The 27987-nt window shown below is 34.1% G+C and overlaps 4 protein-coding genes across 8 annotated transcripts; 2 read left to right on the top strand and 2 right to left on the bottom strand.

The window, feature by feature from the left end:
• Positions 1-108: 108 nt before the first annotated feature.
• Positions 109-6304, bottom strand: LOC145627214 (uncharacterized). Its single transcript, XM_081679608.1, has 5 exons — positions 6127-6304; positions 2958-3077; positions 2091-2141; positions 1195-1246; positions 109-723 (listed from the first exon to the last, which is right to left on the bottom strand). Exons 2-5 carry the CDS (start codon positions 3072-3074, stop codon positions 497-499), a joined length of 447 nt encoding a protein of 148 aa, XP_081535734.1. The 5' UTR covers positions 3075-3077; positions 6127-6304; the 3' UTR covers positions 109-496.
• A 1110-nt stretch (positions 6305-7414) lies between these two features.
• LOC145629279 (pentatricopeptide repeat-containing protein At2g27800, mitochondrial-like) lies at positions 7415-10130 on the bottom strand. Of its 2 annotated transcripts, none has more exons than XM_081681830.1 (2): positions 10009-10130; positions 7415-9613 (listed from the first exon to the last, which is right to left on the bottom strand). In XM_081681830.1, the coding sequence occupies exon 2, from the start codon at positions 9495-9497 to the stop codon at positions 8214-8216; it is 1284 nt and encodes a 427-aa protein (XP_081537956.1). In that variant the 5' UTR covers positions 9498-9613; positions 10009-10130; the 3' UTR covers positions 7415-8213. The 2 variants fall into 2 exon arrangements, with proteins under 2 accessions (XP_081537956.1, XP_081537957.1); XM_081681831.1 differs by having other exon boundaries at positions 7415-9573.
• Positions 10131-14285: 4155 nt separating this feature from the next.
• On the top strand, positions 14286-16609 carry LOC145629280 (thioredoxin M2, chloroplastic-like). Of its 4 annotated transcripts, none has more exons than XR_014111630.1 (2): positions 14286-14525; positions 16091-16609. XR_014111630.1 is itself a non-coding variant. In XM_081681832.1 (2 exons), exons 1-2 carry the CDS (start codon positions 15976-15978, stop codon positions 16342-16344), a joined length of 258 nt encoding a protein of 85 aa, XP_081537958.1. In that variant the 5' UTR covers positions 15843-15975; the 3' UTR covers positions 16345-16609. The 4 variants fall into 4 exon arrangements, 1 of the variants encoding a protein (XP_081537958.1); XR_014111632.1 differs by having other exon boundaries at positions 14286-14592; XR_014111631.1 differs by having other exon boundaries at positions 14286-14675.
• A 5329-nt stretch (positions 16610-21938) lies between these two features.
• Positions 21939-26044, top strand: LOC145627213 (E3 ubiquitin-protein ligase RMA3-like). Its single transcript, XM_081679607.1, has 2 exons — positions 21939-22250; positions 25061-26044. Exon 2 carries the CDS (start codon positions 25063-25065, stop codon positions 25786-25788), a length of 726 nt encoding a protein of 241 aa, XP_081535733.1. The 5' UTR covers positions 21939-22250; positions 25061-25062; the 3' UTR covers positions 25789-26044.
• Positions 26045-27987: the final 1943 nt, after the last annotated feature.

Below are 27987 nucleotides of genomic sequence, written 5' to 3'. Positions count from 1 at the left end.
ATATTGAACCAAGCAATTATTAAGTATATATAAATACATTTTTCAAAAAAATAAATAAATAAATAAATACATAAATACAAATTTATCTATGTAATTATTTTTACATTATCTATTTTGTTTGTCTATTAAATTAAAAACATGTTAGCCCTGTTCATTAAAGGCCTTGTCCATTAAAAGCCCTTTAAGTTTGGTCCTGACCTTATTATCATTAGGCTACCCTACCCAATAACCAACTATATTATGTAGTAGTATGTCACAGATAGATATTCAGTTAAAACAGGCACATACATGTTTCAGTTGATGCATATATACCAGATAAAATCTTGCTTTTATCTGTTAAATGCCACCATTGAATGCCTGTTAAAGGCCAGTTTGCTTGTGACCTATCTTACTTACTAAAGGGAGGGGAAAAAAAATTACAAGCCAGGGGATCTTTTCAGAACAAATTAATTGAATGGTTAATCTCCTGCCTAATGACGAGCCAAAAAGTTCTTTCCTATCTCTCACAATTCTGATTCCCTTCCTGCCCTATAAGATTATTAGAATTGTCCGCTAAATTTTGCCCATCAGCTTCTGATAGTAATCTGAATTTCAGAATTTTATGGAGCGATGTTACAGGCTTGATATTCTTGGATTGACCTTGATTTGGGTCGACTATACATGTTCCCTTGAAAAGGTTAGCATCCGAGGATCCTGTTTCTTCATGAATTAAAGGCGCCCTTTCTGCCAACAACAACAGAAATTTACAGGTGAATTGTGATAATTCGAAATTAAATCACGTGTAATTGATTGAAAATGAAACTGCCTACAAAAAAATGGATCTTCTACTTTCATGACAACAATTGCTTGAGTTATATACTTATCCAGAAGCACTCGTGCTATTCACTCCATACATCCACTGGCCTATACTTCTGAGCATTTGACCAGTATAAGTCTATAGGTTACATGATTTTGACCCCAACTAGCATGATATTTTACTTCTTTTAACATTTATCAATCTATCTTATTATGGTGAATAACAATAGACCATGGACGTGGAACCAAGTTGAATGACTCATTACCAAGCAAAATTATCCTAATCCAAACAACCTAATTGCCACTTCTGACCTTCTATCTTAAAAAATTATCAGCAAGCCTAACAAACACAATTTAGCTTAATCTTTAAGATTTAATAGAAAAGAGAAAACCACATACCCTTCTCTGAAAAGATTAAGCATGTTCCAATAGTTTCTTCATATTCTCCTATCTGCAGACAAGATGACAGTATAAGAGCAGAATTCCTCGTTAAAAGAGCAAGATTGTAATGCCTTTAATACAAGTCTTGCTATAGGTCGAGCTCAGACATAGAAAGCATCCAGTCTTAATGTCTTATACCATTACTTAGTCACTCTCAATAGCTAATGCCCCAATATCTTATCACAACGACAATTATGCTCCAATTTAGTAGGAGCTTCAGGAGCATTAAAAAACTTCTTGAATCCTCTTTAAAACACATTAATTGCCCAGATCTCGCCTCCTACAAAAACCTACATCAATTGTTGAGCTAGTTACATCCTAAACGAGTTTGCACTCCAGATCACTACTCCAGTGCTCCACATATATTCAAAAATAAATTGTTTCAACTTGGTTTCTAGTCTTTGGTTCCAAGCACCAATCACTTTTGTCTTTAGGACAGTTGGCAGATATATTTGAAGAGTGTGAACAACCTTAACCCCCCACCCCCTTCCCCATGTTATCAGTCAAAGAAACATTTACAAACTTACGTTTATCCACTTGGCAGAATTAGTACAATAACCTAACCCCCCCCCCCCCCCCCCCCCCCCACCCACCCCCTAGAATTAGATTTATCTACAAAAAAATTAGAGGTATGATACAATCTTGGAAGACCAAAAATAAGTCAGACTTCTAGAAATCCTGCTGAAATTGTTAAAAATCAGAATAAGGGCTTTTATCCAACTTGGACTCATCATAGAAATCTTTCTGTCAGAATCTTCTCTTATAATAAAGTTGAAAATTCTTAGATAATTTCAGATAAAACAAGACAAATAAGAATATATAATGTTACAACGAACAAAAGGCCATTAGCTCACCAGCTTCAGTTTGTCCCCAATGGTCAAGATGGGGTTGGCTGTATCCAAACCCTGCAATATAATTTTATACTTGTCAGGTTCAAGGTCATAAGAAGAAATGGAGTTACTAATCAATACCTTTCACATAGTTTCCCAAGTGATTACTACTAACCAACTTGTCCCAAATGCAATAGCAAAAGGTCCAATTACCATGTCAAATATCATGTTACAGCAGGATAAACATCATGTTTATATGGATCATGTATTGCAGATAGAATTATAGTATCCATAATTCTGATTAAATCACTGTATAAAATCAAGGGAAGATATTTTGTGAAACCGTTTCATAACCTCTAAATTATTTCTGATAGGAGAAACTTACGCTTTTTTTACAGTGATGATTATATTAATTCTAGAGGTGAATAATATAAGAGAGTGCTATCGAGAAAATTAACCAAATTGAGTACTTAAATTTGATTCATTTTTATAGTATCTAATGTGCATGGTAGATGAGTATTGGCAAGGCCTCTTAGAAACTGACATGGCAATGAGCTACACTAATCATGATGATAAGGGTAAAGAAAAGAGCAAAACATGGACAATTCTAATTGAAAAAATCTACATGTAGGCTATGTAGCTAATATGAAATGAACAACAAAATAAGCATGTTTATTGCCTTAAAAATGAACTGAAGAGCACAGAAATCACCAAATTAGCTCACTTTCAAATATGAATTGGAAAAAGTATTTACTATTCCATTGTACTAGCATTTTACCCAATTTTCTTTCACTATTTTACTGAGAGGATATCTATTAAAATCAATGTCATCCGGAAGCAAGACAATAAATTTGAGACACGTAATAACTGTCCACACGAGAAATAACATACAGATAGAATGTATGGCTCATTTGGAGAAATGTCGAGTTGGCCACAAACAGCGTCAAGATTCAGCAATACATACTCGTCTTGCTGATTGTGATCAATGTTTGTTGCACCTAGTTCCATTACCTGCCAAACAGAAAGAAGCAAAGGTATAGAGGTAAGGAGACTAAGGACAAAAGAAGCATCACATCCATGGGCCAACGTAAGCAAGATATATATGATATAAAAAGGAGTATTTTCTTTTCCGTGCATAAAACCACCTAATTCTAGCATTCAAATTCTTTTCAGTTTTTTTGCAAATTTAATTTCAAAGTATGTTGTTGAACAGTTGTCTCAGGGAAAAGTTACATCCTTCAGGACATGAATTACATGCACATTCTTCATCAAACACACGCAAAAACCATTGATACTAGATGGTCATTTATGCTATGTTTGGATAAGAAATTAGAAGGGAAATGGAAGGGAGGGAAATAGGAGGAAGGGGAAGGAAGGGAAAGTGAGGAAATGATGAGCTCCATTTTCCCTCCAAATCTCTCCAATTTTGAAGGGATGGTCTTTATTAAAGGAGGAGGGAAAATGGATCTCTCCCTCCCCCTTCCCTTCCTTCCCCCAACATATTATCCAAACAAGGAACTTTGTCTCCCTCCCTTTCCCTTCCCTTCCTTTCCTTCCATTTTTTGTTATCCAAACATACGCTTTGTTTGGATAGCAAAGAAGGAAGGAAAAGAAGGGGAGGGAAAATGGAGGAAGGGAAGGGAAAAGAAAGGGAGGGGGAGGTGAGCTCCATTTTCCCTCCAAATCTCTCCAATTTTGGAGAGATTGTGGTTATTAAAGAGAGAGGGAAAATGGATCCCTCCCTCTCCTTCCCCTTCCTTCCCCCAATCTTTTACCCAAACAAGAGATTTTGTCCCCCTCCATTTCTCTTCTCTTCTTTTCCTTCCATTTCTTCTTATCCAAACAAAGTGTTAGTCTTAGTAACCCTTTTATATTACTACATAACTACAAAAGCTTTTATTCCTAAAGTCGTGCCTTGGTCTAGGTAACCCCCTTCCATAATTTTCTTAATGATTTGTAAATAGGCTTAATTGGAATCAAAGATGATGCGTATATTACACTGCTTCACCGAGATATCTATACCTAATATTTAAAAACACAAACCATCATGCCCCCATCATGCCACATGTACACTTTATTTTTCACCAATGCAATGCCATATGTCACCTCATTAACATTTTATTTAATTAATCCCCTTTCTCATATTTTTTTTTAAAAAAACTAGCTTTAATTCAATACATGTATGAATGTTGTTTGGTTCACTTTCCCTCAACTTAATATCTTCTACAATTACATTTAATTTTCACCCCTTTAATTTGTCTCTTTTATAAACTATTTATTTTCCAATAAAAATATGTTATAAAATAAAAATTAATATTGTATACATATAAATAACCCGTGCATTGCACGGGACAAAAGGCTAGTTTGTTGAAAGAAGTTTACCAAGCAAGACCCTCTCCTCGACTCATCTGATATTGTAGTATTCCAAGTTAACCACTTATGCCTCTAAATAAACTTCCCTTTATCATATGCCTACTCTACAAATCCACTTCTACAAACTTCAAATAAAGTTCTTAATTAATCTTCTCATAATTGAAAGTTAAGACCAGGTTACTCATAGCTCTAGAAAAAGGAACCCATGTGCTTATACCCTGTTAGAGATAATATCGGAAAATATATGTGTGATATATTTTCTGTATTGATCTTATTAGGAGAATAATATATTTAGGTTATAAGATATTATTAAAGTATATATTTTAAGAGATTGTTTCCTATCTTATGTTCTTAGGTTTTGTATAAATACTCTACCCATTGATAATAATAATAATAAAGTCATTATATTCTCTTCTCCCTAATTTGTCATGGTATCAAGAGCAGGTTAAATTTTAGGACCGCTCACAAAAATTTTTCCCGGTGGGATTCAAAATTTTGCTTGAATTTTTTTTTTTTTTTTTTGGGAGAATTTTTTTTGTGTGGGAGTATGTGAGTGGACTTCCTCCACTATAACACATCTTTGGAGATGAAGACATTAAATAGCGTTATGCTTCTTGTGTCGTGAGACAAGATATATTTGGTTCTCCTTGTGCCGTGAGACAAGGTTTGTGACTTGATTCGAGCATGATTTTGCTCCTTTGGATATGAGTGTGGTTTACTCTGAAAAACCAATAAGAAATTTGAGTGTGGTTTACTCTGACAAACCAATATTTGATTGGAGCTCGGTTTTGCTCTGGAAAAACCAAAATTATTATATTTGCAGGTTCGAAAAGAATGACGTTCCTGTTTGATTGATTGATTGATGACTGATGAGTTCGAAAAGATGAACGTTCTCATCGTTGAAAAAGAAGAAAAAAAAAATTGAAGGCGACATCACAACAGTGTGCATCTCGGCTTCAACAATTTGAAGTATTTCCAATCGTAACATTCGTGTTTTTGTCGTTACGATTGCGGGAGGGTGTTAGAGATAATATCGGAAAATATATGTGTGATATATTTTCTGTATTGATCTTATTAGGAGAATAATATATTTAGGTTATAAGATATTATTAAAGTATATATTTTAAGAGATTGTTTCCTATCTTATGTTCTTAGGTTTTGTATAAATACTCTACCCATTGATAATAATAATAATAAAGTCATTATATTCTCTTCTCCCTAATTTGTCATACCCAAAAGACTAACCATCCCCACGCGATAAAAGCGAAAGGCAGACTAAAAATTAAACCAAGTTCATTATACTTTAACCCATAGAAAGTCATTCAGGCATTTTAACAAACACCTTCTAGGCGTCCCCTACAAATCTACAATGCTCATTATTTACATTTTAACCAACCAAAGCAAATTGCACCCGGAAAACCCCATTTCATAATCACAATCTTTTCACCATCTTTTTCAAACTACAATCATAATCTATGATGTTACCCTCATTCAAGTAGCTTTATTTATCCCACTAATCGAGCGTTGCATGTGCACATAAAACGTTGTTTTGTATTGCTTATTATCCACTAATCATGATTTAAGAACTCTACTTTGATCTTGTCAAAAAAAAATACTACTTTGATTATTTAAAGCAGATTATTTAAATTTGCAGATAATTGGAAATTAAGGACAGAAAAATATATACCTTTGCAGAGAAGAAATGTGCTCAAACAGTTCACTTGATAAGAACAGTGAGGGAGGAGCTCTTAATTTAAATTTACTAGAATGAACCCGTGCTACTTGACTAGGAAATTGGTCATATTTAGATCGTGCATTTGGCTATGTAGCCTTGTATAACTATAATAAGTATGATCATCGATTTTATACGAGCAATCTTGGATGTTATTTGACTAAAAATTTAAGGGGGTACTAAACCGCGTCCGGTATTTATCGGGTAACGCCCGTATTTTTATATGAACTCCCTTAAGTAACCCTTTCTTAAATAACTCTTCAATTTTCTCTCTCTCACTCACTTTTACTTTTCTCTCTCTTCACCTTAAAAATTTCATTCACAAACACCACCAATCAAATCACCACCAAGCAAACCACCACAATTCCGTCACCACCAAACAAAGCCACCATAATTCCGTCGCCACCAAGGATTGCGACCGGCTACAAGGGACGATATCAATCGAAAAGGTAAGGGGGTTGGCGTCAGGTATTTGTTTTTAATTTTTTTTTTTTATTTCAGTCGTTCCAGACGAATGCCTGAAATTTTAGGATGTTCCATGGAAGGAACACTTGAAATTTTAGAATCCCCCCTCGAACATTCTAAAATTTCAGGCGTTTCCCCCTATAACATTCTAAAATTTCAGGTGTTTCCCCCCTTGAACGCCTAAAATGTTAGAATGTTCCAAGGGTGATTCTAAAATTTCAGGTGTTCCTTCTATGATTACGAAAAAAAATAAAAATAAAAATAAAAAAATTCATAGCACTTATCGACTCCCTATGCTCCGACGATCTTTCTAGTGGCGTCGTTGCTTCCTTAAACTCGTTCATTCACCGTTTGTGCTAATTGGTGTAAAACAAATATTTTAAAAAAAATATGACATGGTGGTTGTTCGTAGGTGATGGTTGTTTGGTGGTTGGTGGGGTAACAAGTTAGAGAGTGGTTAAAGAAAGTGAAAGTGAAAGTGGAAGTGGAATAGGGTCAATTTTATATGGGGAGATGTTTGTAAAGTCATGTTAAAATACGGGCGTTACCCGGTAAATACCGAACGTGGTTTAGCAATTCACAAAACGTACGGGGGAACAAAAGATTGTTTATACTACATCGTAATTAAATTAACTATTTTCTAGCATCAACTAAACTTAAAAGAAAACAAAAGATAATGTATAAATTTTTAGATGAAGAAAGCCCATCCTAAAATGATCGAGCAATTAATTAAATGAGCAAATTCATCAAAGAAGGCAATTTTTTGTTTAATAAAGTTCAGAGAGTGCACACCCTTTTAATCAAAACCACACAAGTAATTGTTAAGAATTCAACTCATCCCAAACCAAACATTAGCTAAAAGCTACCTTTAAAAATACAATGAATCGAATTGTTAAATGTTAACAGTATATATATTTCAAAAATACAAAGTATTACATTGATATCACTTTGGGCTCTCTTTACACATTTAGACAGCTGAATAATTGATCCCTCTTTAAGTCTTTAGATGCTTCTTAGAGAACATTTCTAGTGCTCTTCAAAAAGGTAGTGGAAGGTCTACTTAACTATATTAGCAAAGTAAGCAAATTGGCCGATTTTCGGATTTTCTTCTTTTCATGGCTGTTGCCAGATAGCAAGCAGTTCATATGCAAATATTTGTAGGAAACCACATGAAGGGCTAAGCCAACTCCCTGTTTGTCATGCCAAGCCGAAACAGCATATAATCTGTCATATTACATGCTGTAAAGTCATATCTCAGTGATCTGATAAGAGGGCATGGAAGCTCTGCAGAAGCAACAGATAACCATTTTCAGAGTACTAACATTCAAGAAACTGACCGAGTAAAGGTCAAAATAGTTGGGAGTTCACGGTAGAAGGTAAAGGTAAAACAACCAACTGCCGAAATAAAGAAGCTTATAAGAGTAGTATGCTAGTGCAACACCTACTCCTACTGAAGCATAAATCCAAAACCCGGGAATAGTTCTAGCACAGTATGAACCCCAACAATAAGCCCAGCAGACCTCTAGACAACTTATATAATTGATGTTAAAAACTATTCTTCACACTATTGGAATACACTATTGGAATCCATTCCTGCAAGGTGCAAAGTCCTCTTTAAGAACATGTAGCAGCTTTTTGTAGGTAGGTGCATCAACAATGTGTTTCTCCTGAAACTCTTTCAATAACCTCAACGCCTCTGCAGCTCTTCCTTTTCGGCAATACTCATCCAGAAGTGTCTTATAAGTAATGAGATCAGCCTTGTACTTTTCAGTCATCTCCCGCAAATAGCTGAGAGCTTCCTCAATCTCATCACCTAGTGCCAAAGAACTCACAAGAGAGTTGTATGTGTTAGCGCTAGCAACAAACCCTTTTTCCTTCATCTGAAAAATTAACTCCCTGGCGTTATTTGTCCTGGTTTGAGCACACAGTCCATAGATAAGGTAATCATAAGTGAGTGCATTAGGGACACAAGTATAAACAACACCCATCTGATGAAATATCCTCAAGGCCTCATTGACATGATTAGAAAGCACATATCCTTGTATCATTGAATTGAGGGCGAAAATGTCGGGCTCAATTTTATCATTTATCATTTGCTTGAAAAGGCACTCCATAGTACCCATGTACCAGTGATTGATGTATGTATCTCTTCTACGGCTAAGAAATGCAGCAAACAAAAGGTTGTAAGTCCTAATAGACGGCCTGCAATCTGAATTGTTGGCCTTCTTCATGTGTTTGAACACAGTAATAGCTCTGCTCAGCTTCCTGGCTTGAGTGTAGTAGTAAATAATAGTATTATACAGAGCCTCTGAACCAAAATGAGGAAGGGCAAGGAACTGATCGACAACATCATACATCTCCTCAATCATCCTGCCAACCCCAAGCTTCTGGACAGTAATGTGGTAGGTATTCATGCTATGCTTAAACCTATGTTGTTTTGACGCCCAATTAAAAAGTTCTAAACACACCAAAGGATCGTCTTCCAAGGCAATGGCATCGTGCAAATCATCAGCATTAAATCTTGCAGGCAGTTGGGATATAGCCTTATTGAACTGAACCTCATTAAGCACGGGTTTTCTAGCTAGTCTAAGCCTTCTATTAACCCGTTGTCTATAAGCTCCTGAAAATGGTCTATACGGCTTTGAAGAATACCACAATAAGCTGGTGCGATTTATTTGAGAATAATGTGAATGGATCGTAAAGGCTGGGGTGAAATTAGACCAACCAATTCCAGCATCATTTACTTGATGAGGTGACACAAGTTTTGAAGAACAAACTTGATGGAAACACGAAGTAAACATACACGTTAACCATTTAAACCGATAATGATTGTAAAACCTCTGAATCGAGTTAAAGAACATGATTTCCTTAAGTATACATGTCAACTCAACAATTTGGCCCTCAACAGATACGCTCGGGGCAGCTAAAAATGAGTACCTACAACAACAACAAATGCTCCTCTTGATGATACAATAACCTACCAACAATAACAACAACAAATCTTGCTTATGATTATACGAGTCCGGAAAATACAATATGATACCTATAACAACAAATTACGCTTTTAATTATACGAGTTCGGAAATTACAATATTATAGAATGAAACAATGTCAACTGGCAGTTCAGCATTTGAATTAAAGCATACGAGCAGCAAACCAATAACATAAAATTCGTCTGGCTTAATAGTATCAAGGTTAATTGCACATATAAAAGTTCTAGCAATAAAATTGCTGGTTATATCTTTCAGTATTATACCTAATAGTTCAATAATCCAACTTAGAAGAACCCTAAATTAATTATACAGACAATTAAATTAAAGATAAACCCTAGATTGTGAAATTACGATATTCATTGAATAATGAAAATGTTACCTCAGAAACGGCTTAATGGAGGAGAGAATGCTTAGAATTTCATTCAATGGAGGATTCAGAGAACGCTTCAATGGAGCAAAAAAGGGAATGAGGTGCACTGTAAAAGTGAAGACTGAAGAGCTAAAAAAACGACACACGTTTAAACAGAGGCATTTCTCTTTTTACTTCCGAAATCCAGAGGAAAACTATAATCACTTTTGTTTTTTTTTTTTTTTTTTTTTTTTTTTTTTTTTTTTTTTTTTGGGAAATTCTCATTAGTAATCACGAACTTTTATTTTTTCTCAATGGTAAACCCTAAAACTTTTGATTATCAATGGTAATCATGAATTAATATTACTAAACTAATGGTAACATTAATGATATTTTAATATTATTAAAAGATTAACTAGGGTTAATCTTGGGTTAAGTAACAATAAATTTACATTAATACCCTTCAAATTATTTAAAAAACAACAAAAAAAAAAACAAAATAAATCTGAACCCCTCCCCAGTTACCAGGCAACCAGCTCAGCAACCGCCCCTCCCCGCCGCTCAGCTCGCCCGGCCAACGGTTTCTCAACCCCATCCCCCGCCGGAGACCCCACCACCGACACCCTAATCCTAAAACGAGCACCTTCTCCCCTGTTCCCGACCCACACGCTCTCTCCTCTCATCACTACCGAAACCAGCCATCCTCCCTAGCCGAAATCAGCCACCCTCCCCTCTTCCTCGATTCCCTCTGATCTTCTTCCCCGATTCCCTCTCATTCCCCTTACTTTGATTAAAATTTCTAGGACTTTTGGCAATTTTGGGGTCAAATTTGTTGATTTTGGGGGTCGAATTTGACGATTTTGTTGATTTTTGAGGTCGAATTTGTTGATTTGGGGGTCAATTTTATTGATTTTTGGGGTTGAATTTGTCGATTTTGGGGTTGAATCTGTTGATTTTTGGGGTCGAATATGTTGATTCTGGGGTCGAAATTGCCGAATAGGTTGATTTGGGGTCGAATTAGTGGTCGAATTCGTTGATTTTGGGGTCAAATTTGTTAGTTTAAGGTCGAATTTGTCGGGGTTTGCCGTTGAATTCTCTGGGTTTTGCGGTTCGAATGGCAGCGTCCTGAGGTTTGTTGTTGAATTGTTTCACGTGTTTCACTCGGTTGCTATGATCAAGCCATAGGTTATACAACACTAAAGCTACGTCACTCCGAGTTCGCTCCGATTCTGACCTTAACAAGTAGTTTAACAATGACGGTGGTGGCTGGGAAGGGAGTTGCAGCGGGGAGGAGGAAAGAGAAAGGAAGAAGAAAGAAGTGGTTATGCATAAGGGTATTAATGTCTTTTTGTAGGTCGATTGATAAACCATGGTAAAGGAATTTACAAATTGTTTAACTTAAGTTACCATTAGTTTAGTAATATTAATTCATGATTACCATTGATAATAAAAAGTTTTAGGGTTTACCATTGAGAAAAAATAAAAGTTCGTGATTACCAGTGAGAATTTCCCTTAATTTTTTTTGGAATTCAACTATGAAAGAAAGAAAGATGTGAGATGGAGGGTGAGGGTGAGGGTGAGGGTGAGGTGAGGATGAGGAGATTAAGAGAAGAGGGTCGAAGATTTGAAGGGTGGAAATAGGAGGGAGGCTTTCAGTTTAGAGGATTTCAGTTTAGAGTTACGAAGCATAAATTGTTTCTGTGGGTGGCATAATGTCTATTGAGAGGAGTCAGTTACCTTCGGTTAACATAAATGGTTATCAATGTGTCCCTACCAAATAGCGGATAAGAGAATCTAATGCCTGAATCAGTTTCCGGCCCTTACTTTTGTCGTTTCAAACATGTCCTTAAAAGTGAAAACATAGCCTTTGGGATTTTTTGAAATAATAAATGTGCCACATCTTCTCCAAATTTTGTACTTGAAACATAAGTTTTGGGCACCTAAATTGCTAAAATGTTTTTATTTATTTATTTATTTTTATTAGATAATCAACAGTAGCTCGCCTTCTCCAACCTGCCAACAGTAACCTGCTTTGGCTATTTACACCTTTGCTCAGGATATATGTTGTAGATATATCGTGATAATAAAAGTAATAAGCTTATTGGAGTGCTAATACTCAGCAATTTTCTAGGAAAATCTATGGGGACCTGTTTAAATTGTTGTGTATGAATAACTTGGATGCTTAAGAATGTCACTAGCTTTCTTTTTGTTGGGCATTATGCTATCATTTAGAATATGCACATTGCTCAAAAATAATAATGAAAGAAAACAGATAAAGAATTTGATGTTTTATTCATACTAGGAAAATGTAATACCACTGTACCAGAACATGGTTAATGGTTGAATGGATGCTTTTGGGGAAAGTAAACTGTACTTTTTTGGACTTCATAAATTAGAAGTGTGTTTCCTTGTAGGACTTGACAAACAATAGTCAATGAAAGAGCTTCACCTTTACTGACCCACAAGTACTGACCCACAAGTATGTACCAAGGATGAGGTGTTCCTAACCCAAAAAATATATTGTTTTCTAAAGTGAAGATTCTGCTGGAGTTATGGGGTCTTCATAAATACATTTTAGTAGCATAAAATCTGGAAAATTGGCAGAAAGTAATTCAAAGTATTACCTATATTCTCAATGTAATAAATAATTATGTACAAAGAATTTTTTTTTTTTTTTTTATAACAATTTATCAATGCAATGGTTTACTTTATGTCAAAAGTTCCATAAATATTTTTCATTTTTCCAAATTAAAATGATTTATTTAGGTATCCAATATTATGAAAAAAGTTTGTAATCTCTAAAGTTATTCATTATTATGAGCGGTTGTTTGGTTCAACTAAGGGAAAGGGAAACAAGGTGAATGGAATAAAATTGGGAAATTCTCAATGGTAGCCCTTTACTTTTGCTTTTTCCCAATGGTAGCCAATTTTTTTTTCAATTCTCTTTAGTAGCCCTAAACTTTCACATTTTTACAACTGTAACCTTAATGATGATTTTCTGTTAAATTCCCGTTAAAACTAACTACGGTCTACGGAATACTAAACAAGTTAACTATTCCAATAATTTTTTAAAAAAAAAAGAAAAAAAAAAAAACAAAATTCTAAAAATACCCCCACACACAAATACCTCCATCCTCCTTATTTCTCCTCTTCCTTCAACCTCCAAACTCCATAGATTTATCTCTCCACCTTCATCACCATTATTATTTGATAAATGTGTAAATGTCCATCAACCTCCAAACTCTCAATTGTTTAATTCTCTGAAATATGAAGTGCTCTTCATTTCTCCATTCTCCCCCTTTTATTTTCAATCAAATTCTAGGGTTCCTCATTTTCGTGGGAGTATTTTTCGTGGATGGGGTTTTCGTGCATACATGGGTGGTGATTTTCATGGGTTGGGTGGTAATATTGTGAGTTGCGGGTTTCTTGGGTGGGGTTTTGTTGGGCGGCGGTTCCATGGGGGTGTTTTCGTGGGTAGGGTGGATGGCTAATTTCGTGGTGGGTTTTGGGGTTGTTGGTGGCCAATTTCTTGGGACTATGGGAGGTTGTTGCGGTTGAGTGGAGGGGAATGGAGAGGGGGTGGTTGTTGCGGTGGAAAGGAGGGACGGAGATGTAGTGGTTTGCGGGTGGAGGGTTTTGGGGTTGGAGGTGCTGCCAAGGAAGATGAGTGAAGGGAAGGAGAGAGAAAATGGTTAGGAGAGAGAAAATGGTTGACAATAGTTAAAGTTAACGGATATTTAACGGTTTAGACTTAATAAGGTTACGGTTGCAACTTTTTAAAAAGTTGAAGGCTACCATTGAGAATGCGAAAAAAAATTGGCTACCATTGGGAAAAAGCAAAAGTAGAGGGCTACCATTGAGAATTTCCCAATAAAATTCCCTTATATTTAGGAAGTTGTTTGTTTTAAACAATCATATTCATTCTTTCAACCACAACCACCACTTAATATCAGAAAACCACCATACAACCACCCACAAGCCATAATCCATTACTTCTCACTGCTTTCGTCACCACCTCTCCCTCTTCTGTTGTCACTGTGCCACTCTTCCCCTGTTGCCACCACACCGCCCAATCTGTCTCTCTCTCTTTTTGGAAAAATCTTAAAGTTTACCACCATGAAAATGGTAAATTTACAGTTTCAAAGGTTTAATTCAGGGTCTGTTTGGTACAGGGTATTCTATGAATTTCCTATAAGTGTATATTTTTGAAAAATAAGTTTACCACCATGAAAATGGTGAATTTACGGTTTCAAAGGTTTTTTTTTTTTTTTTTTCATTTTTCTTGAATTTTTATTCAAATTTTTAAATTTTTATAGCCGGTTTTTGATAGCTTGGTTGTTTTTGTGGGGTGGATGGGTGGTTACCTGCGGTTTGAAGGTGGTTTATTGGTTGGTTGAGTAATAACCGGCAAGTTGGGGTTGGTTTCGTGGTTGGCAAAATTGTTTCCGGCGATCTGAGGTGGATTTCTGCGGATCGGGCAGTGATTTGAGGGGTCAGTGGTGGTCAACGTTACTTAGGTGGTGATATTGGTGGTCGTTGTTAGTGAGGTGATCAGCCCTCTTGAATCTCTTTCCCTTTCATGAATACCCTGTACCAAATGGCCCCTAAATATTAGTGAGTTTATAAAAACATAAACTTGTAGGAAATTTATAGATAATTTTAAGTATTTCCAGCTATAGTATTCGTATCATTCCTAGGTACTATTTTACTCCCATTTTTACAAGATAATTGATTAACATGCCACTTTTGACTTTTATACGTAGTAGTTGAATCTTTTGAAACTAAACTGTTAATAGCTCATTGTTTCATATTAATTCAGTTGAGTGACTGGAATATTTTTCATGGAAGCCTAGAAAACTTCACATTACAAATTAGACTACATTTTGGGATATAATATAAATAAAGCTAACGAGCTTTGCCCTCCAAAACAAATGTAGCCTATTCTTTTGAGTCAATGTAAGAATTACTTTGATCATATAGTGTGACAATAACGTTAGTATCATACTACATATACATTAGAAAATATTACTAGGTAATCTTTTGTTGCCCCCTGGCTCTGTTGATCTGTTTAGCATACCTTACTCTTGATTTATTATTCTGCTGTTGCTAGAAGGTTGAGCAAAATATAGGCAGAGCGACTAGGTGTTTATTTACCTGTTAAAGGTTTGATATAGGTGTTTGTGTTGGGCTATGTATGTTTATTTCCTTACCCTTGATTTATTATCCTGCTGTTGTCAGAAGAAGGTTGAGGAAAGTATAGAGAAAGGTTTGACTCGGTGTTATTTTATACTTGTTAGAGGTTTCATTGGGTGATCGTAATGGGTTAGGTTTGTTGGAGGTGAAATGCTCTTATATGTAATTCTCTGTTTCGCAATCTAAGGTTTATTCAGGGCACTCAAACAAAGCATCCTAAGACTCCTAACTAAAACTGATCACAATCTATTGTTATAAAAACTATATAAACTGGATTCAGTTATTAGGGTTCGCTCTTTACTCCTAAATTATTTTAGAATTCTTGACAAACATGTATTACCGACCTTTAGTTTTTGACCAGGCTGGTGGTCTGGAGGATGTGGAACTAAATTGTAGCTACTTAATGAGTTAATGGGTTGCTTTAAACGTTCCTTTAAGGTTTGCCTCTCTTTTTTGGGAGAGCTACCAGTTTAGGTGAGGATTGATGATTATAGTCTGTTGCCTGTGGAAATTTATTTGCAATCAAAACTCTTTGCTTACAACCACTCAGTGATCGATTCTTTTTTTTTTTTTAAATATTTTATTGCCTTTTCCCCCCATCTATGCTGTACCGAATTTCCTAGTATTCCTCACAAGTCAAGCAAGTAACTGTGGGGGGGGGGGGGGGGGGGGAGGGTGTGGAGATTAAAAGCTGTTGGGAAGTCATTTATCCATTCTTTAGTTGTTGTACAAAATACTGAGGATTTTCTTTTGTAAAGACTGCTTTATTTTTGCATCAATTGTTTGAGAGTATTATTGAATTACATGGGTAAGTATTTGAGTAAAATTATGTACCTTCTACTTTAATATTAGTATTACTAGTATATACTTAAAGGAAACATCACCCTGAATTATACTTGCTTTTGGATGGATATTGCAGTGCCTTCTGTAACTGAAGAAACATGGAAATCTCTGGTCCTGGAGTCAAATTTACCTGTCATGGTTGAATTTTGGGCTCCATGGTGTGGGCCTTGCAGAATTGTCCAACCTGTAATTGATGAGTTATCTAAGGAGTTTGCTGGTAAGCTTAAGGTGTTCAAAGTTAACACTAATGAGAGTGCAACCATCGCATCTGATTATGGAGTCCGAAGCATTCCCACAGTTATAATCTTCAAGAATGGCGAGAAGAAATAAGCAATTATTGGTGCTGTTCCCAAATCCACTTTAACCTCCAGCATAGAGAAGTTTTTGTGAACATGATATGTAGTGGATGCCTATGAGGGATTCCAACTTTTCTAGTGCTTCTTTTTTCCCTTTTTTCATTAGGTATTATATGGTAATGCTTTGCTAAAACAATAAATTTCTGGCGATCCTGTATAGTTGATGCTATTGTATTTGGGCTCCTTGGAAGATCAAGTTAAATTTTTCGTAGTTGTGGATACATTTGTATCTGTTCTTATTTGTGATCTTGCCTTGCATGCATATGCTTGCTCACAAATCCTCCATACATTCATTCTGTAATCCAGAATAATGATAAGGCAGTTTGTTTTCCATGGCATTTCAGTGTTTTGCAGGTTTTCCAACCTTCGTGCTACAACCTCTGGATAGTTCATTCTAGATTGTACTTGATGATGATGAAATTTGTTCATCACAAATCTCACACTACTTGGTCTAATTAAGTCTATGCAGGAGTAATTTGTGTATATATTCATATATGGGCTCCAAAAACTGTGACAGCACAACGTCCGAGTCTATATCTGAATTAGAATTCAAGCTCTGTAGGACTCTATTTGGCTGCTTTTAGTGCTGTATATTGTTTCTCTGGTATTGCAGAAAGTTCAGGACCTTCAGGTGTATGTAATTTTGGTCATTGAGATTTGAGAAAGGCTAAGTGTGTGGACTTGTGGTTTGGTATTGTATGATCGTTACATATAACTTTTAATTTGGCTCCAAATTATGGCCAAATGTCTAGCTAGTAAGAAGTATGTACAAACTATGGTCCAAAGTACTCTGTACTCCGCATATTTTTTGAAGAAAGTCATGCCATTTGTTCCGCATTTAAATTTTTGATGGGCCAATTAATTAGCTATTATGAAATGGGAAGTTGGAAGCCAATAAAGTCATGGCGTTATAGGTAAACATTAAATATACAAATCATTTGTCCTATGTTTAAAAAAAGGAAATTTTGCAAAAAAATCACCTTTTAAATCTTATTTTTTTGCAAATAACCACCTTTTAAAAAAATTGTTGCAAAAGACCATCAATTTTAAAAATTTTGTTGCAAATTACCACTTTTTTACCCAAATTTATCAATTGTGTTACATTGAATTGGTGGTAAGTTGCAACAAAATTTTTAAAATTGGTGGTTTTTTGCAACATTTTTTTTAAAGGTGGTTAAATGCAAAAAACAATATTTAAAAGGTTGTTATTTGCAAAATTTCCTTAAAAAAATAATAAAAATTAAAAATTGAACTATGACTTAAGAATTTAAGATTAGATTATGCGTACGCGCACAGAATTGTTGCAACTGCACATTGTTTAAAGCTTATGAGATTAAACAAATTTTTTTGTTTGTTTGTTTTAAGTTATGGGCATTCATAAATTGTTTCAGTAATTAAAAGAAAAACAATAGAGTAAAAGGGGAAGAAAACCAGAAAAAGAAGGCCAAAATCATTACATTGAACCTAACAATCTAACATAATAGTCCAAATTAATAATTCAACTACATGTGCTAAACCAACAAACGCCTACTTCTTCTGTAGTTCCTACATGATAACGTTGCAATAAAACAATAGTTACTTATCTCGATGTTGCTTGAATCAAAGTGACAATTGTCGTGTTGTGGCAAACCACCGACTTAAAAGACGATTCTGTGCTACCTTTCGATGCAGTAGACGTGAAGCGGTCGCATCCAGGATAAACACGACGCCGGAGTTTATATGTACTTTCAAATCCAACTGAAACTCAAAATACTTGTCCAGAAAACATAACCAGTGTTTAGTGTTTAGATAAGAGAGAAAGATAGAAATTGAGTTGTATTTTTTTTATGATGTGAAGGCTGGTTTTTATATAGAAACAGAAGGCAACGGTTAGCACACTAAGGGGGAAAAACGACCGAAATTAAGGAGCATAACTGTAGCCATAAAGGTCATAACAGTCGGCTACAATCAAGCCATAAAGGCCCCAACACTCGACCCTTCTATATTTTATATGGAGTCTTGTCAAGCTTCATGTGAGGAACCATGTTCAAAACATGACAAGCTGAAAGAAAAACCTCCCCCCATTTGTTATTAAGAAGCCCATAACTAATAAGCATAGAATTCATCATATTCTGTAAAGTTCTATTTTTTTCGGCTACACCATTTTGTTCGGGTGCATATGGAGCTGTTGTTCATGTACAATGTCGTTTTACTCACTAAATGCCTTAAGAGTGTTAGGGTCATACTCACCACCCGTATCTCTCATGAGCCTCTTAATCTTCTTGCCCAATGGTTTTCTACCTCAACCTTATATTTGAGGAACATTTCCTTTGCTTCATCCTTAGACCTAAGAAGATAAACCATGGTGAAACGAGAACAATCATCAACAAAAGTTATGTAATACTTTACCCCCTGCATGCTCTAATACTTCATCAGTCTGTCTATCAACTGATTTAAATGGCCACTTTGTAAATTTGGCTTCAACGCATATTTCACATTTTGAAAAATTAGTATTAGAAAAATGTGGAATTAAATTTAAGTGTTTAAGCCTTTCAATCGAATCAATATTAACGTGACCCAACCTTGCATGCCTTTCATCAATAGACTCAGCAATATAAGAAGAAGAAGTACTAGCTTAGCATTCTCATTCATATCATCAATTTTAACATCAAGAGTAAAAATTCCCCCATTACAAAAGCCCTTCCCCACAAATCTCCATTGCGAGTAAGAACTAATCTATTAGAATCAAAAGAGAGCTTCAGTTGAGCTTTCATGAGCAAACTACCAGAACTTAAGTTCCTGCGCATTTCTAGAACATGAAAAACATTATAAAGAGTAAGCAATTTTTGAGGAGTGAGAGTGAGAACGGTCTTCCCTTTGCCTTGGATAGGAGCGGAAGCTGAGTTACCCATGAAGACATTTTTACCATCAACTTTGTCATAGGTAGTGAACATGTCTTTGACGTTGGCGCAAATGTTCCTTGTTGCTCCAATGTCAACCATCCACTCAGCATCATTTCCTATCAAGGTAGCTTCTAAAACAACAGCAATAATAACGTTGGAATCCTCAGTGAGATCCGCTACACTCTGCCCATTTTCTTCTTGAGCCTGTAATCATTAGATTATGAACCGTTAGACCATATTCAAAACAAGTTCCCCTAAACTTAAACTTATAAACTTTCCCTTCAAGCTTAAGAGAACTGTGTTTTGCCTTTGGATTGGTTGTTGGATTTCGGTTCAATAAGATTGGCTTTGGCAAAAGAAGAAGGGAAAACATATTGGCCTTTGTCCCTAATACGATTTTTCTCCTCAATATATTTTGAGTTGTCCCACAAGCTCCTCTAAAGTTAGGTCTTTCTTTCTGTGCATCAATTGGCTACGAAAATCCTTCCAAGAGGGAGGGACGAAGTTTCTCAACCAAAACAACAACAAAGGTAATATCACAAATAGACGGAGCTTCAACAACCATATCAATACACACATTCTCATAAGCATGAATCTGATCAATAATAGGTTTATCATCCACCACTTGCAAAAGGGTTTTCAAATTTTTTTGGCCATTTAGGCTGGAAATTAGACTATTTCCAACCCTTTTTCCCTTAATTATTTTTCTTTAGTTTTAATAAATCTACAAGAGTAGTGTAGATGTTCGTCCGTCTCCCTATGGAGGAGTCATTAGTTTTTGTTAGGTTTTTTTTTTTTTTTTTTTTTTTTTTTTTTTTTTTTTGGGTTGTTAGTTTATTAAAAAGGTTATCATATTTTGCCCAATTATCTGTTCGTTGGTAAAGAGTTGTCCGGGATCGCAACGGTTGTCAAATCTTTAAAGGCGTTCAAGTGAATCAGATGAAAATATCCTGATGGCTACAACGAATCGTTAGACCGTCTTTTCGAAAAGGCTGTATATTCTAGAGATGTGTGCGAGATATGTACCACAATGCAGGATCTATTCAATGATCGTAGCTTTGATGAAGGAAACCCTTATTTGATTCGATTTTATGTATTTGTTGATTTAGATTTCATTTGTAGATGTCGTATAACTTTTGATTAATGAATTGATTTGTTTCAAAAAAAAAAAAAAAAAAACGCCACTTGAAAACTTTACCATTTACTAATACAATACGCTTAGTGTACCAGCATCATCAATTCCATATTTTTTCTTTAAAGCATCCCTAATATCCTTAGCATGATAAAAAAAAAAAAAAAAAAAACTCATATAATTGATTTTTCGACATATATATAATGCAACAACATGTCTTTACATAGTCTATCATCCTTAACAAACTTAACATTAGTTTCAGACCAATCATCTTCCTTTATCAACAGGTTCAACAATTTCATCAAGCACATACTCAACATCAGTTTGTTGCAAATAAACCTACATTCTAACAGCCCGACGTTTATAGTTCTTTTCATCAAGATGTTCTAACTTAGGCATATCAAAAATTTGGAAGCAAGGGCAAAACTATCTTTTAGATTGTTATTCTATATGCAATCAAACAGTAATTAATTATCTCGATGTTGTGTGAACCAAAGTGACAATTGTCGTGTTGTGGCGAATCACCAACCTAAAAGACGATTCCGGCTACCTCCCGGTGACCCCAAAAGCATAACCAAGGTTTTGTATTTAGAGAAAAGAGAATTATACAAAATGATGTATATAGTCTGATGATGTGAAGGCTGATTTTTATAGAGAAACAGAAGGCAACGATTAGCACACAAAGGGGGAAAAAGATCGAAATAAAGGAGCAACAGTCATCTACAATCAAGAAACAATGGCCGTAAATGCTTAGGAATATTATGTCAATAAAGAAAGGAAATAATATTTCTCCAAAAAAAAATAGAGGGTCCACAACCCACCCACCCACGCACGCTTGCGTATCGCATTCCTATAGTCCCATACCCGACCCGACGCACGCATGTGTGTTGGACTCTCCTATCCTTTGTGTTTCTCTCTCTTGTTTTTATATCAAGAACTTCCAACAGAAGTTACACCTACAAATTTTTTAACTTGTAATTTGCAATTATTGATCGTGATGTGGTCTACGCATATGTAGAATTAAAGTGTGACTTTATGTTAAGATCATACCATACAATTCGTTTAAGGTATGTTTTATTTACTTGATTTTCACTTATCTGAATTTAACTTAATATACCTTATTATAACTTATTTTATTTATATTTTGTATTTGGGTATCCCTTATTATAATTTATATTATCTGAACTTATCTTATCTAAACTTATTAAACTCGAAATAAGTGAAAAAACTGAAAATAAGCTGACAAAATAAGCAATAATGTTTAAATAGCTCAAATTCATTCTAAGGTCACTATAATTTGCTCTAAAGTCTCTGTCCCAATCCCACTCTATCAAACAAGCACGAAACTTTTGTCTACTACTTTAAACTAAAAATATATGGATCACACATGCTTAATTCCTACCAATCAAACTTTCTCAACCCTCCTAATACAAGTATGCAACAAGTCAACAACCAAGAATAAAATAACATCACAAATCCTATTTGTTGTATCAATCAAAAACTAAGATTAAGATAAAATACAAAAATTAATTTAACCGACATTATTACAAATAAACCCTAACATAGTTGGTGGAATGTACTTGAAATAAAATTAAAAAATGTTGGTGCCCCAATTTTTAATTAGGGCTAAAATTTCCACGCATCTTCTTTAATTATAGAGTTTGCTGGTGGGTTTACGCGGCATAAACGGTGCTCATTACTCTTTAGATTCCCTCTTTCTCTCTCCAATCTTTTCATCCTATCTCCATTTTTCTCAATCCCCATTTATCTAAATTAAGATATCTTCTTTTTCCTTAAATAATTGGGGAAAAAAAATCAGATATTTTCATCTGTCCCAGTTGAAACCCAATTGCCAGATTATTACAGGTACATTTTTCGTTAAATTTTTATTGAATTTTATTTCCCAGTAATTTTCTGGAGTATTCCCATCTGGGTTTTTGTAATTGTTGTTAATTTGTTGAATGCATATTAGTAAATACCATTTTAAAAAAAATTTATTGAATGCTTGATGATATATTAAGTGAATTGCAGAAGTTATGTTTGATTGGGGTTTATATTTCCTTTGAAAATGTTTGATCTTAGCTCTATTACATGAACATTGACGCAAAAACAGTGATTTAGGGAAAATGAAATTTCTGGGTTTGACAAAGTTGAAGAGATTATCACCTTTTGATGTTCCTTTTAGTGTGTTTTGTACCTTTTAGAAATTGAGAACTTTCTATGTGATTTGTTGTTTGCAAGTTAAAGTAAGCTTATGAGTGAAATTAGGCAAGTGCATTTCGTATAAAATTCTCGTTCATTGGTGAAAATGCAATGTGGTTTAGAGGAAGTAAATTGTAATGCAAATTTTCTTTGAGAGGGGAATTGCTTGACTAGGATTCAGAGGTGGGGAGGAGGAAATGAATTAAAAGACGGATTTCGCTGCCCGTAGGCAAGAGAGAAACTTGTTTGATCTAGCATTGCACTTTATATCTTGATGAAATTTTTATTGATTCTGCTTTCAGCTGTTGAAATTATTAATTTTGGTGGCTTGTTCATGTATGATGTATCAATTTATTCCTAAAAGAATACGTTAGAGTGACTCGTGATTAATATATCTGATTGATTTAATCAGTATCAAAATGTTTCAGAAAATGTTTGACAGAATAGAAACAATTTGATAAGGGTATTGTCGAAGCAGGTAAGAAGAATGCAACAAGGGATTATAATGATTTGGAGACCATTTAATATAGCGAAGGGGCATGCTCATACAGTTGTACTTATGTTTTTATTTTTGGTTACAGTATGGTTAGCTATGACTGAAGAAGTTTTTCGGGTGTGATTAGGCATTTTAGTTTCATTAAATGTCAATGTGATCACAATGTTGTAGCTCTATTAGTGTGTGGCTGTTTTTGGCTGGAATGAATGCTCTTTTCTGGTTATATTAGTATTTCTATACTTCTCTGGATTATGAAGAGGTGAAAATATGTTCTTAGGATAGGTTTCCCTATTGCACATTTTTATTTGTAACCCTTACCTCCCTCCTGTCCTTCATTCCATCACCTGCCCTCTAATTTTCATGTTTCCCCCCCCCCCCCCCCCTTTATCTGTGAACCAAATACCTCCTAAAGGAAACCAATGTAATCTGTTATCCAAGTGATATGAGAGAATAAGACTTTTCTGATTCTCTGAAGTTTTTTTACTTAAATTGAGTGTTTTTGATTAAATTCTTAGCTTGAATATCAAATAGAAAGGTTGAACTTGACCTCCCAAGACACTGGCACATTGCTAGCTGTAGGATCCTTTCTATCCCGTACTATCATTTGAGATATAACATTTTTTGGGATCAATGTAAAACTTCATTATTCATTCAAGATCTAAGACAGAAAACTTTTGCGCTAAGACAGAAAACTTCGTTATGGATCCTGTTCTACAGGCCTAATTTATAGAGTATAAGTGTCAATACGATATTTGCAGTGCATTGAATTGAAGTACCAATGTTTACTAGGGCTGTAAATTGTTCAACTCTATCCAACTTAATAAGGTTGATTTTTTTGGTTCATGTGGATTTTATTTAGAAGTTTTCTGAAGTTTGCCAGTGCTTGGCTTTTATCATTATGATTTATGATGTGTAATAGACTGGCCTTAGGAGGGGTAATTTGGTAATAAGGTTACGGTCTTTAGCTTTAGTATAAATAGGGAAATGGGGAAAAGGCAAAGATAGGCAGAAATTTGTATTGAGGGAAACTTTAGAGAGTCATGAGTTCATGACCTCAAGCCATTGTTGGAGAATGGAGAGTTGTGTTTGAGAATAATAGCCTAAAGCTATTAGCTATCTTCGTAAATCTTTTGCCATTTTCAATTATTAGTAAAGCTTCCATCTTTCTTATTTCTTCTTTAAATAGCAATTTACCAAAAGTCAGATGATTTAGCCAATCAAAGAACCAATATTTTCTCTTTATTTTGCTGTTATTAGTGTGAGTAATTCCAGTTTATTACATGATGGTGTTGAGTTACCATACAACATTATTTTTGATGGGTTATAGTTAGGACTTGAGCTCTAGATTTAAAACTTACCCAAATGACTCGGAACTGTTAGCCACTTGGCCTTTATATTTTGAGAATTTGAGCTGTCTTAGTAGAATGCAGTTCATATGATGCTTGATAAGAAGTCTCCTCGGTATCTATGTTTAAAGTATATGCTTCTTTAATGATTTTAATCAGCTGGTTGGCTTGTTATCCCTGAAAACAACTATAAACTGTGTTTCATCTTTTGATATTTATGCTAGGACAAGCTCAGCATGTTGTTAAATTTTGCATCTGCTTTGTCGTTAACATCTCAAATTACCTTGGGCTAGATGAATTTTTGCAACCTTGAAGCTTGACAACTTTTAGCATCTGCCTACTTATTCTAGGCCATCTGGCCATGTCTTCGAGAATGTCTATGCATCATGGAATGTACATGTTTAGGTATTTTAAGGTTTCTTTCTTGTTATACCAGTGTAAATGGTGTTTTTCCATCATGTTGGTTTCGATCACTAAACCTTAGTCTAGACATCACTAAGTCAGTTCGTTCAGCCATTACTTTGATTGAAAGTTGTATCATAATCCCTCTATCTTGATCTTGCATGAAATTCTGCCTCAACACGTCTTTTCCTGTTCATTAGCTAATTGAAGGTTACCATCTATCTGTTTAGGAATGGACTTGATTCATAATTTCCAAGAATATGCTGCTGAGCGCCAATCGAGCGGAGATGCAATGGTAAATAAAACTTGTAATTCTGGTGTAGCACTAGCACCACCCTCAGAATCTGAAAGTAGTCAAGGCTCTTTTGACTGCAATATATGCTTTGACTTGGCTCATGATCCTGTTGTCACACTCTGTGGTCACCTCTACTGCTGGGCATGTATTTTTAAGTGGCTCCATGTGCAGAGCTCCTCCTCACAGCCAACTCAACAGAAGGCTTGCCCTGTCTGTAAGGCAAACATCTCACAAACTTCATTGATTCCCCTTTACTGCCACGGCCCCTCCCGCAGTGAAGATGAGGTTAGGAAGTCTCAACATGATGTTATACCTCCAAGACCTGCAGCAAATTCTCCTTCAAGTCAACATCTTTCATCAAACCCATTCGAATCACAACACCCAGAGTTCCGATATGCCTCAATATCATCGTCGAATTATGTGAGTCCTACTATGGCTGGAATTCTTAATCCCACAATTGGATTACTCGGAGAGTTGGTTTACACAAGGATGCTTGGAAGCACAGGTACCAACTTATTCACCTCCCCTCGTTCAAATTCTTATGCTATTGTTGGGCATAACAATCCTCGGATGCGGAGGCAAGAACTGCAGCTAGACAAGTCTCTTGACAGAGTTTCAAAGTTTCTTTTGTGCTGTGTAGTCTTATGCCTGCTTCTGTTCTGAAAAATGTGAGTCTTTTGTATAGCTGTAAAGATTGTATAATACTACCGCTCGTTATGGAGTTGTTGAAACTCTTTAGAAAGGAAGTGTAAGATGAGCTTGGATCAGGTGTTTGTGAATCGTAATGTTCCCAATCATTCCAATTTACTGCAGGGCGTCTCTGGTTCTTGAAGCGAACTTTGCAAAAAATTTCATTCGAATATTGGTTATGAATAATACTGTCCATTGAATAAATTAATGTTAACTTTAATTCCTCTCATGGGTTTGTGCTCTTTTGAGGTCAATAAATAGTTCCTGCTGCATTTGAGGGAATTGTGCCTGCACTCAGTTTCTAGTAAACTACTCTGCATTCCCTCTGTCTGGCAGTAATCAAGACTTCCTGACCCGACCCTCATAACTCGACCCGAAAATTGACTTGAAATCATTTACCTGAACTGGAACTAACCCGATCCAACCCGTACCTGAACCGAAGTGGAGTTGACCCAAATGTGACTCAATGCCCAAAGTGACCCAACCCGAATCGATTGACCCAACTTTTGTTGGCCAACTCTCAAGTTTAATGGTTCAAATCATGCAAAAATCAATCCTAATGTAACAAACTACCAATGGTGCGAATAATGTGTAATTTTGCAATTGAAAAAGAGTCCCACTTTTATTATTATTATTATTATTATTATTATTATTATTATTATTATTATTATTATTATTATTATTATTATTATTACTAGATGAAGTCCGTGCGATGCACAGTTTGTTTGATTTTTTTTTTAGCCTTAAACTTGTTATATATTTAGATAAAATTCCTAATATTAAAAAATAATATATAATATTTAATTAATTTAAACTTAAAAATCTTATTCGTCAATTTTGCTTACATGACATTTGAATTATTTAATTCTAAAAGAAATTAATAATCTCCTATTTAATTGGCTAATACTAAGATTTATAATCTTACATGGCGCACTAAGAAAATTAGATTCTATGTGGCTCTCTAAAAACTCGGAAAAAAACTCCCCTTTATATATATTAGATTATTTGTTTAAGGAATTTAACAATACTCGTAATATTAATATTTTTTAACGAGATGTAATAATAATAATAATAATAATAATAATAATAATAATAATAATAATAATAATAATAATAATAATAATAATAATAATAATAATAATTGAATTTGTAGGTTTTTTAATTTTTATAATAATATCAATAATAATAATAATAATAATAATAATAATTATTATTATTATTGTTGTTGTTGTTGTTTGTTGTTGTTATTACTAATGTAACAATTACAGAAAAATCCAAAAAAAAAAAATACTATATATGATATCAAAAATAATATATAATAATATTAATAGTAATAAACAATTAATATTAGTAACATTACAATAATAAATTAATATGTAAAAAAATAGTAGTTATAAACAATTAATAAGTAATAATAAATTGATAAGAAACCCATAAGAAAAATAAATAAAAATAATATGATTTTATTAAAACTAGAAAGTAATATAATAATAACATTATTATTAATAGTAAATAAATAATAATAATAATAATAATAATAATAATAATAATAATAATAATATAATGTTAATAATAATAATAATAATAATATAATGTTAATAATAATAATAATAATAATAATAATAATAATAATAATAATAATAATAATAATAATAATAATAATAATAATAATAATAATAATTTAAATCATTAAGTTAATATATGAAAATAGTAATAACAAAAATAAATAAATAATAATAATAATATTAATAATTATAATAAAATAGAATTATAATAATACTAATGTAATAATAAAATATAGTATTAAAGAATGATGATAATATATAGTAACGATGAGTAATGTAATAAATTTCATAATTATAGTTTTTTTTTTTTTTTTTTTTTTTTTTTTTTTTTTCTGAAATAAATTTCTAATTATAGTAATTCTATAACAATAATAATTATCAAAATAAATAATAACTAATAATATAATAATAAGTACTAATAAATAATATCAATAATTACATCACAATAATCATAAATTAATTATAGAGTTGAATTGGACAGAATTGAAATATATTAAATTAATCATAAATTGAATTGAAGTAAACTAATCTGAAAGGAACTGAAGTGAATCAAACTAACTAAATTCCAAAAGAACGAGAGATATTGGGAAAAATCAAGAAATCATGA

The sequence above is a fragment of the Chenopodium album genome, chromosome 4 (assembly GCF_948465745.1).
Source record: "Chenopodium album chromosome 4, dcCheAlbu1.1, whole genome shotgun sequence".
NCBI classification, from domain to species: domain Eukaryota; kingdom Viridiplantae; phylum Streptophyta; class Magnoliopsida; order Caryophyllales; family Amaranthaceae; genus Chenopodium; species Chenopodium album.
The sequence above is the reverse complement of the archived record's forward strand: the minus strand, read 5'-3'. Positions and strand labels throughout refer to the sequence as shown.